The sequence below is a fragment of the Phacochoerus africanus genome, chromosome 2 (assembly GCF_016906955.1).
Source record: "Phacochoerus africanus isolate WHEZ1 chromosome 2, ROS_Pafr_v1, whole genome shotgun sequence".
Taxonomy (NCBI): Eukaryota; Metazoa; Chordata; class Mammalia; order Artiodactyla; family Suidae; genus Phacochoerus; species Phacochoerus africanus.
In genome coordinates, this window is record NC_062545.1 from 8227858 (window position 1) to 8238772 (window position 10915).

At 49.6% G+C, this 10915-nt stretch overlaps 1 protein-coding gene across 3 annotated transcripts; it reads left to right on the top strand.

The window, feature by feature from the left end:
• The first annotated feature begins 219 nt into the window (after window positions 1-219).
• TAGAP (T cell activation RhoGTPase activating protein) lies at window positions 220-9697 on the top strand. Of its 3 annotated transcripts, none has more exons than XM_047769822.1 (10): window positions 220-390; window positions 985-1069; window positions 1157-1210; window positions 1518-1584; window positions 3209-3375; window positions 4033-4194; window positions 4681-4790; window positions 6204-6399; window positions 6955-7069; window positions 7493-7761. In XM_047769822.1, the coding sequence occupies exons 2-10, from the start codon at window positions 1043-1045 to the stop codon at window positions 7600-7602; spliced, it is 1008 nt and encodes a 335-aa protein (XP_047625778.1). In that variant the 5' UTR covers window positions 220-390; window positions 985-1042; the 3' UTR covers window positions 7603-7761. The 3 variants fall into 3 exon arrangements, with proteins under 3 accessions (XP_047625778.1, XP_047625777.1, XP_047625776.1); XM_047769821.1 differs by having other exon boundaries at window positions 223-390; window positions 3275-3375; window positions 7712-9697; XM_047769820.1 differs by having other exon boundaries at window positions 224-390; window positions 7712-9697.
• The last annotated feature ends 1218 nt before the right edge of the window (window positions 9698-10915 follow it).

The following is a 10915-nucleotide window of genomic DNA, read 5'->3' on the forward strand; positions in this document are numbered from 1 at the left end:
GACATTGATCAGACCCTTCACTTTATGGCCATATGTCATCTTTTCCACCCTTGGTAGTTCGCAGATGTTTTACTTTGAAGTGGAAGAAGAAAAAAAAAAAAAAAAAAAAAAGACCAGGGCTGCCCTAAAAGGAATGAGGAAGTGAGAGCTCTCCAGCGTCTGGCTGGCCGGGTCCGGGTCTGGGTAACAGCCCGTGATGTTCTTTCCGGTCTCAGTAATATTCTGAATTTCCACCTGCCCGCCCCCTCGCCTTATAACGCAGAACACGTGAAGTTAGAGCCGTTCAGTCTCCTCTGACAGTGGATTAGTAGGAGCAGAGTGTCATGCTGTTTCTCCCATTTTCCTCAGTTCACGGGAGGTAAAAGAACTCTGGCTGGAGGCCCTCCGAGGGTGAGTACCATAAATTAACGTGACGAGACCGTAAGCTGCCTAGCAGGTCCCTGAGCTGTAAGACTGTATCTAACAGAAAACGGCTATACCGTGGAATATGCAACAAATACTTTTATAAAGAATAAACTCAGAAAGCTTGGCTTTAATGGGCAGCCTGCCCTTTGGGGGTACAGGGAATCTGTACGTGTTAATCTTTGCTTTATGTCTAGTTTAAGTAGCATCCTAGGAATACGTTTTTTCCTTTTCTGATGAGACAAGAAAATCTGTGCCGAGCAATTAAAACAGCACCCTGACACAGAGTGAGCGCTCCAGAAAAAAAAAAAAAAAAAAAGTCAGTTGGTATTACAACTGTAATGCAGTTATCTCCTGATGAGAATGTAATAAATGAATAACAAAGTTTGGCAGGATGAAGGTATCAGGTTTAAAACATTTAGAAATTAGTGTGTTCAGATGCTGTGTTTAAATAACATAAGACATCTGGGAAAATTTTTCTACCTGATAGTTTCAAACTTCGCGTTTTGTCAGAGTGCCGCTGAAATTGGCCAACACATTCTGTGTAACCCTCCTAACTCTTTCCTGTATGACTTCTCATAGACAGAGCCAAGGCCACACGGGAGCAAAATTCATCACTGGACAGTCAGCCCAAACTCTAATGAAGTTGACCAGCAGCTGCCATGGTGTATGTGCCCTTCTTACGTTTCTTAATTCATGTTTTTTCAAGGCAAGAGTCAAAGATGTTTCCCTAATTTAAGTTTTTCTCTTTTAGTCAAAAACACTAAATGCCAGTAATATGGAGACATTAATTGAATGCCAATCAGAGGTAAGAAAGCAGTTTTTAAAACTTTTTATCTGCACTATGGGAAAATGAAAAGCTTTGTATTAATGGAATGTCATTTGTATTATTTAGTTATCAGGATGGAAAATCAATAGAATAAGTGTAGTGAATGAAGCACTAATATTAATTGCGATCTTATAGGATGGCAAATAAGACTTTAATATGGATTCGAGAAGCTAGAAAAAAATTAGACTATTGACTAATTTTTGTTATGAATAAGATGTTGATTTGCGTGGAAAGACTGGGCAGATGTCTTCAATCATTATTTTTAACTGAGATAAATATGTTTTAGGGTGATATCAAGGCACATCCTCTGTTGGCATCATGTGAGAGTGAAGATAGCATTTGCCAGCTAATCGGTGAGTTTTGAAAATACACTGATCTTTTATGTAAATGATAACAACAAAGGTTCTTGGTTTGCAAAACCACAGCGCTTTACTAGGAATTTTTTTTTTGACATGTTCTTTTAGAGACCACAGAACATTAACCCTCAAGCGGCAGGAAGGCTCCAGCTCCCCAGAGAGCAGGTCAGGTGCTCTGATGGGTGAGACCCTCCCGAGGCCACCCCCAGCTCTCCTGAGGGGTCAGAGTGTGGTTACAGATTCCTGGCCATTAAGGTTTTGACAGTTGGAGCGTGCATACTTGTGGAACATACACAGTTGCCTTTTCCATGCTCTTCCTTCTCATATGGAGAGTGATTCTTTCTTTTAATTTTCCAGTTGCAGTTGATGTACAGTGTTTTGTCAGTTTCTGCCGTACAGCAAAGGGACCCTGTTGTACACACACACATTCTTTTTTTCACATTATCCTCCATCCTGTTCCATCACAAGTGATGAGATACAGCTCCTTGGGCTAGACAGCAGGATCTCACTGCTTATCCACTCCAAATGCAATAGTTTGCATCTGCTAACTCCCACCTCCTAGCCCCTCCCACTCCCTTCCCTCTCCTGGAGAATGATTCTGAGAGCACAGGAAGCAATTGTTGCCCATCTCAAATCCCAAAGGACCCACCATTCACTCTTACTTTTGCCACAATTCATTGTATCATAAGGTAACCCTGACCCAGTTCTCCTGATCTCTGAGGACAAGCCAGGTCTGTATCCAGTCTCTTCCGTTTGCCAGTGTAAAAAGTATAGAAATATGGGCCAAGGCATTTGCAATATAGCTTTTACCGTTGGCAAAAAAGGAGAAGGAAGGAGAGCGAGAAGAGAAGGAAAGAAACTTGGGAGATGTTGCACCCACTGACTATCCCTCAGTGGAAGGGCCCTTGAGGCACAGAATCGCGAGAATATCCTAAAGGAAAGAAATAGGAAACGGCATTTTGAAAGGATGGAATATCTTGATCAAGTTTTACCGAGAATTCCCAGTTTCCAGGTCTAAGTTCAAACCTTCCTGCCTGCCCGGCCTTAGAGCACCCTGCCCGCCACCCCTCGGGCAAAACCCTGGAAGCGCCTGCGGGTGACTTCGTGACGTAGCTCCCTCTAGTGGAGGGTGCCGGCGTGGCCACTGAGGTCAGTGGCCCGCGGGCGAAGGGCCTTCAAACTGGCCTTGAGCAAATCGCTTCCTCTTCCTCTAAGTTTCGTTTTCTTCACTCCTCAAAGGAGCGAAGTGAAACAATGTTTCACCTCAGAAATATCCACCGTGGTTATTAAGGGCAATATGTTAAAACGGTTGTTTATGACCTATTTAGTTAGGTTTTGCCCATTTTCTGCAGCAAAGAGCTGGTGAAGAGTAAAAACAGGAAAGGTGGAGACTTTGAGGAACCTTGGTGTTGATGTTTAGGGGCTGGTTGCCTGGTAACAGGGTGGTGGTTTTTCGGGTTGATTTCTCTAGATGAAGATTCACACCCATCGCTTCCTCAGTTCTTCAAAAACGATTCCCCCACATGGCAAACCTTAGCGGACTGTATCTATTGTCTTATCTGGATCCCTGTGTATCAGTATTTTAATCTGATTTCTCCTTGCCTTGTTTTCGTGGCTGTAGAAATTAAGAAGAGAAAGAAGGTGCTGTCCTGGCTCTTTCTCCTGAGAAGGCTTTCTCCCTCCTCAGACTTTTCTGGAGCTTCAGAGACGGAGTTGAAGACGTCACTGTTTGCTCAGCCCTTGTCGGCTCTCTGCAGCGACGAGGACACGCTCCCCAGACCCATTCAGGTAGGCGCACGCTCACTCCTGACGCTGCTTCAGAAAAATCCTGTGGAACCTGAGTGTCATTGTCAGGCTAAACCTGTGTGGGCCGGTCTGTCATTTTTCCCATTTTGGAAAATGGTGTTTCCGCCTCTGAGTGCGGTTAGGAAGATACCTGGCCACTCACATTCTAGAAATGAGCTGCGTTCGCCCCTGCGCTCGGGTAGGCGGTCCCTCCCTCCTTCTGCCCTCGTGGAGTTAGGAATGCTGAAAATGTGTACCTTCCGAAAAATCAGCGACCAGGGATTTATAGAGTTTATGATCAGAAATCCAGTGTTCATGTGGAATGACTTGAGAGGCGGGAGGCCTGAAGTGGTTTTAGGATGTGCGGATTTGCGCTTTCCCGGTTTACCTCCTCTTAGAAGAAGGCAGGGTCGAGGGAGACAGTTGATAACAGCTGGACTGGAAGGAAAAACTGGCATGAGTAGTCACTTGTTAGGACTGTCTCAGATCCTGGAGGAGGAACTTTCATGGAGAGAGCCTTTCATAACAGGTAGTTAGCTACTGTTCCTGTCCACGGTTTTCATTCTCTTTCTCCAACCTAAACATAGACCGTTTCTGTATTAGTAACAGCAGAGTGTGTCTTCAAACCGAGGGTCACTGCTTCCTATTTCTTTCCTTTAGGATATTCTCACTATTCTGTGCCTTAAAGGCCCTTCCACTGAAGGGATATTCAGGAAAGCGGCCAACGAGAAGGCCCGAAAAGAGCTCAAGGAGGAGCTCAACTCCGGAGGCCTCGTGGATCTGAAAAGTCTCCCTGTGCACCTGCTGGCCGTGGTCTTTAAGGTGAGTTCATAGCATTGGGGCCAAACCACCTGCTAATGGGCTCCAACACCGCTAACTCCCAGGAAATAAGAAACGGACTCTTCACCCTGCAAAGTGAAGGACACTGATCTTGAAGTTTAATTTCTTTTTTCAGTTAAGCCTTTATTTATTTATTTACGTAAGCATCTCTATTTCTGTGATCCCAGATTCCAGCAGAGAGTGATGCCTTAAATTTCCCCCGAATTCTGATGAGCAAAGGCACTTGGATGGTCAAGTCCATCGCCCTGAGTCTGGTGGCCCCTCGAGTGATGGCCTTGCTGTGCCCGTAGTTAGGAAGTTGCTGAGAGAGAGCTCAGGGCAGAGATTTCCCCAGAACAATCAGCTGCAGGAGGGAGAGGGGGCACCGCGTGTGGCGGGGCCAACGGAGTCCCTGAGAGGCAACACGAGCGAGAGGTGACAGGTCGCCAGCACATTATGTAACGTTGAGCCGCCCCTTCTGTCCTCCAGGACTTCCTCCGAAGTATCCCCCTGAAGCTCCTTTCATGCAGCCTGTTTGAGGAGTGGATGGGCGCCCTGGAGAAGCAGAGCGAGGACGACAGGATCGAGGCCCTGAAGCAGTAAGTTGCCGGAGTCACTCCCGGAGGCACCGTCTCCATCCTTCCATTCCCCACGTAGCTGTCAGAGAGCATGACAGATACTGCGGCGTTTCGGGAATTCCAGAGGAATTGTCCATCTGCCCCCAGAATAAAAGGCAAGAGGTACCCTGGAAATTTTTAAAAAGTAGTTTTAGCCAAATGAGAGGAAGCACCTCCTCAAAAGGTGGAAAGCGACCTTTCCTACTCCCAAGTCCCAAGAGGTGGGGAAGTCTAGAAATATAAGTAGTTCAAGAAGATCTGAAACAAAATCATGGATGAGAGCCTCGGAGCAGGCTAAGCATCCAGGTGTAGGAACCCGGGGTGTCCTTCACCTGTCCACGTTGCTATCGTGCAAAGGAACAATTTTCCCTTAAAGCAGAGTAAACCATCTGGAAGGGCTTGTCCATCAAACCCCACAGCATCGTTCATATTCTTATAATTAAACACAATGAAAGTTATATAAAAACAAATTCCAGTGACAGCAAAAGCAATTACATATGTAAATGAGAGCATGCCCTCTTAGTGACTAGAATCTTAGACAGCTAACTTGACCATAGCAGCACTTTGGCCAAATCCTATGAAAAGCAGTCTGTATATTATGATTATCTCACAGGGCCAAGTATTTTCAATGAAATATTTCTTGAATTGAAGGCATTAGAGTGTCTGTCTCAAATTGAGAATCCTAAGATTATCCTAAAGTAGAAACAGAGCCCTTTATAACAGTGTCTTCTTAGGAGAAATGCATGATCCCTACGTTAGAGCCACATTTTCATTTTTTGCAAATGGGAGGCTTTACAAGCCTAATTTATTGTAACTAGTACCGATGTTGCTGTTGAAGTGCTGCCTGGACCGTATGTATAAACATGCTCTTATAAACTGATTTATTCTCCATAAGGATTTCTCAGGACGTATAAAAATGTACCCTCGTCATTTGATGAGCACAGTTTTTAAGCAAAATGGCTGTACTAAAAAAAACACAAAAACAAAACACAGTCTTGCAGTGTTAGAAGCAGAAAGACATTCTGCATGGCTAAACGATAAGTCATTTGTCAAATGATTTTTAAAATATATTAAGTCATGGGGTTTAGTGCCGGAGTTAATTCTCCTAACCCTAACCCCAACCCTAACCCTAACCCGTGTTAAAGGGCCGTGTTATTGGTGCCCTGATCACAAAGCCCTGTTTCTCAGGGCTTCGGGATTTTGTGGTTAACAGATTCATTCCATGTTCGTTACCACTGGAAGTGTCTGAATGAACCTTTCACAATGTTTCTTGTGGAAATGCACCTTCCTCATTTTAAAGGAAGTCTGGGTTGGGCGGAAACTTTCAACTGGCTGTCCTCCAGCCAGACAGGACATGAGCCTGCCCTAAAACCAGCCTCCCCACCTCCATTCCAGGGTGGCAGATAAGCTCCCCCGGCCCAACCTCCTGCTGCTCAAGCACCTGGTCTCCGTGCTCTACCTGATCAGCAAGAACTCCGAGGTGAGCAGGATGGACGCCAGCAATCTCGCCATCTGCATCGGGCCCAACGTGCTGAGCCCAGAGAACGAGCACGACCTGTCGTTCGAAGCCCGGAGGGACTTGAACCATAAGGTTTGTTCCCATGTGTTTCTGAGAGACTCATGGTCTGTTTGCAAAAGCCACGCAATACGGTGCCTCTGAAGTTCCCTGACGCTCGCAAGACCACGGTGAAAACCCCGACGCGCGAGCGCTCTGACGGAGTCCCGCTCTCTTGGCCGCTGCCTGGGAGGGGCCTGAGTGAGGCTGGGCCCGGGTCCTCGGCCGTCCCGCCAGGCAGGGGACCAGGGCCGCCCTCTTGACATGACTTCCCCAGGACGCACCGGCCCTCTCCCGCGTCTCTCGTTCGTGCAGCACACTCGGTCTGTCCGACTGCCAATGCGGGAACGTCCTTACCAAGGTGAAAACCTCAGGGACTCTAACGTAATAGGGTTTTTTTAAATTCTCAAATTAGGAATGCATATCTCAAAAATAATCGCAGCAGAGAGGATTTGTTACCCACTTTCAGGATGCTCCTTTCAGACCCATAAGGGTCTCTGCAGCTCGCTTGGGCGCCTCCCTGACGCCCGCTGTGTCCCCATCCACCCCCCCCTTCCTTGCAGCTGACCACCTGTTCACTTCTCCTCACAGGTTAAGACGCTGGTGGAATTCCTCATCGATAACTGCTTCGAAATATTTGGGGAGAACATTCCGGCGCATTCCAGCGTTGCCTCTGATGACTCCCTGGAACACACGGACAGCTCAGGTACGGAATGTGCTCTCGAGCGACTCCGCCTGAGGGGGCGGTTCGCGCCCAGCTGCCCGCCCAGGCCGGTCGAGGGAAGCATCTCTGGTATCTGAAAGCAGAAGTGACTTCCACAAAGCCCCGAATCCGAGGAGACTCCTGTCTGTAGGGAAGTCCTTAAATACGGAAGCTCTTCTCTGGCTTTTCCTGCAGCATGGCCTCGGGCAGCCGCAGCCTGGGCCCTTCCCCTCGCCGCGTGCTCCTTCAGGAAGAGCCGCTCGCTTGGCCGAGGCAGCTTTCGCTGCAGCTGGAGTGAGGAGCCTTCGTGGCCAGCCAGTGGGCCCCTGCAGTGGAGACGAGTCGGGAAGGGGGCCGCCCGAAGGTCCGATTCTAAGTCCAAGAGCAGGACCTTTTCGGGACGTGCCGTTTTCTCTCTTTTCTCAGTTCCTCTCTCCTGTCACGCGCCTGCTTCTCCTCTCCACCTCAGAATAGCAGATACGCACAGAAACAAAACCCTGTGTGGCCACTTTCTTCCACATCAAGCCCCAGCCTAGGGCCACCCAGTTCCCGAGGGCCACACGCGCTCCAAGCAGGGTGACCTGCACGGAGGTCCATTTCCAAAAGGGACAGAACAAAACTCAGCTGCCCCATCACTTTCCCCAGATGTGTCGACCCTGCAGAACGACTCAGCCTACGACAGCAACGATCCCGACCCTGACGTGGACGCCAGCAGCGCCATGGGCTCCCCGGGCAGGCAGCCCCCAGTGCCCTCGGACCCAGCCGCCGGCTCGGAGCCCCGAGGCCCACGGCACACCTGGGAGCCGATCGTCAGCTCCGTGGCCAGACTGAGAGGCTCGCTCGGTCAGGCCGACAGGAGGTACTCGGACCCCAGCATGGCATCCTCGCGGGGGTGCCTGGACGGCTGGAGAGCAGAGCAGAAGCTCGCGCGGAGTGAGGATGACTTCACCGGGTCCCGGGCCGCCTCCCTTCATGTCGCTGAGGACGCCGAGGACCCATTTTCAGAGGAGGTGTTTCCTGCAGCTGAAGGCAGAGGCCTGAGGCCACCGGACCTGGGGCTGCAGAACCTGGCTCAGGGTTTGGTGGCCCCCAGGGGACCAGCCCGCCAGGCCGCCTCCACTGGCTCCCTGGACACCTACTCTGACAGCTCGCCCCTGGCCTCTCCATCCGGGCCCAAAAGGAACTTCTTCACCAGACATCAGTCTTTCACAAGGGCCGAGAAAAGTAAGCCCAACCGAGAAATTAAAAAGCACTCCATGTCATTCTCCTTCGCGGCGCACAAGAAAGCGCTGTCCAAAACCCCCAGCTCTGTGGCCGCCAAGTGCAAGGGCCTCCCCAGAGACCACGCCAAGAACGGCTTTCAAAAAGAAAGCCAGCTTGCCGGCCGGATCGTCCAGGAAGACTTGACCGACATCCACAGCCAGACTGCTCTGGCCTTGTACTCGGGGTCCTCCGCCCTCTCAGGGGAGGCGGTGGGTCAGAGGGGCCCTGGCAGCCCCCCCTCTTACGAGGAGGCCCTGCGGCACCAGGCCTGGGACCTTGCGGCCCCCGGGGGCCAGACGGTGGGCAGCATGCGGGCCAGGATGCTGAGCCTGGATGCCGGGCTGCCGCCTCCTTCCTCTTCCCAGGCCCAGCTGTGGCCCGGGATGGAGGCGTGGGAGCAGAGCAGGACTGTCTGTGCTTCCGTGGCGACGGTAGGACGGGTGACTGTCACCGGGAGACCGGAGTTGCAGCGGCTGAGGATTCCGTCCGAGTCTCGCCAGAACAAGCAGGAGCTCGTGGCACAGCGGTGTAGTCAGCCGGTCTTTGAGGCCGACCAGCTCCGCTTGGCGAAAGAATCCTACGTCTAGGGGGACGGGCCCGCCGCCAAGACGCGGCGTGGGGCATCTCTGCAGACGGCCGGCTGTGTCGGCTCTGTTGAGCACCGCTGTCAGACTCTCTTGTCCCAAAAGTCATGAATAAGCTCCTTTAGAAAGGTGTGTGGCCCCCGCCTCAGAGCGGACGGCTGCACAGCTGCACTGGGCACGCGGGCGTTGTCTGTGCGCCTGCACTTGTGCAACATGTAGCAAGCGGATAAAGTGCAAAGATGTCTGTCTCTGCGCACACGTGTACATATTTGTGTGTGAGCGTGCGGTCCTCTGTCGCTGTTCTCCGCCTCCTGGGGCACGTTTCTAGCCGGTAGTGTTTGCAAAGAATCTCTCCCTTTGGAGGTTGCCGAGCAGCGTGCCGGTTCTCCTGTTCTCCACAAACTCCGTGTAGGGAAACGATGACGTCTTCTGTTCGACGTTTACTCTCCTAAGCGGTTCTGCCATAACCCCGGCCCACGGTAAGACGAGAGTTGAGTGTTTGGCGTTATCAGAGGCATTACAGACTCCGGGAAAAGAAAACGCTGCCGTTCGGCGGTACGAAGAATGCTGGCATGTGTCCTTGCATCGTCTGATTTTCCGTCTGGGCGGTGGAGATGCGGTGCAGGCGGGGTGGTGAACTGATGTGCAGCACTTTGAGCCTCTTGGTAGTCGGCGTGGCTTCTCCAGCGGCGGGGGGCAAGTTACCTTACCCGCATGGAGGGTCACGTATAAAACTTCGGTACAATCTCACTACAATAAATTGCCTTCCTTGCTTCCGAGTAAACCGTTCGTGCTTTACCAGTATGTTGCCCCCTCCCTCTGTTCATAGGCACCCCCAAGAAAGTCACTCACCCCAGGGGTTCCTCCGCAGACCTTTACGGAGTGTATATGCGTAATTCTAGATTAATACACAAGCCAAGGTGGGGCTCTGGGGCTTAGGAAAAAGAGACAATCCCTGTTCTCAAAAAATGTGCAAAACCATCAAAATATACCCTCTTTAAGCCATTTTTGGGGCAAATGGTCACTCAGAGGCCAAAAAAATTTAGTATGCAAATGTAAGATTTCCTGGTTTCAGTAAAGTTTTCAGCACTTGAAAAAAATCTTTTTATGATGCTCAGTTTGCTTGATTATTAGCAAACATAGTGCCGAAATATTTGTCATATATTAGAGCTTTAATGTTCAATGGTTAAGATAGTTATCCTCAGAGTTCCCACAGTGGCTCAGTGAGTTAAGAACACAATATAGTGTCTGTGAGGATGCAGGTTCCATTCCTGGCTTCATGTAGTGGGTTGCAGATCCGGGGTTGCTGAGACTGTGGCTTGGTTGCTAATGTGGCTCAGAGCCTATGTGGCTGTGGCTGTGGTGTAGGCCAGCAGCTGCAGCTCCAATTTGACCCCTAGCCTGGGAACTTTCATATTCCATAGGTGCGGCTCTAAAAAAAATTTTTTTTTAAGATTTTTATCCAGTATCTTGGAGATGTTGGACTCTTATTTTCCTTACTTTTTCAACCTCTTTCATGAAATATTGCACGTTTTTGACTTGTTAAAGCAGTGTTTTTGTGTTGGCTAGCTACCTAGGTAGCCTGTGTTGGAGATCGAGTCTTTTCAGAGGTGATTTATCAGCAATGTGGTATAAAGTTTAAACTGTTGTAATTCAGATTACTCAAGGCAGCATGTTCAGACCCATTACTATCATTAAACCGCTTTATTAAGCATCACCCCTAATGCATACATTTCAAGGGGCAGACGCTCCCCCTCCGACTGCTAACTTTTTTTTTTTTCATTTATTATGGTTTTTATTTTTTTCCATTATAGCTGTGACTGCTAACTTAAGAAAAGCAGTCCTTTTCCAGAGCAGGACACTACTGGTGATAGCTACAGTTTTTAGCATCTATCAGTGCCATGCACTGGGCTCTTTCAAGACTGAAATGAAAGAAATCCTTCATCGTGTTTTCAGCAGCTTCTCATGAGAATCAGTGTTCTCATCAATAGATGCCTAACGT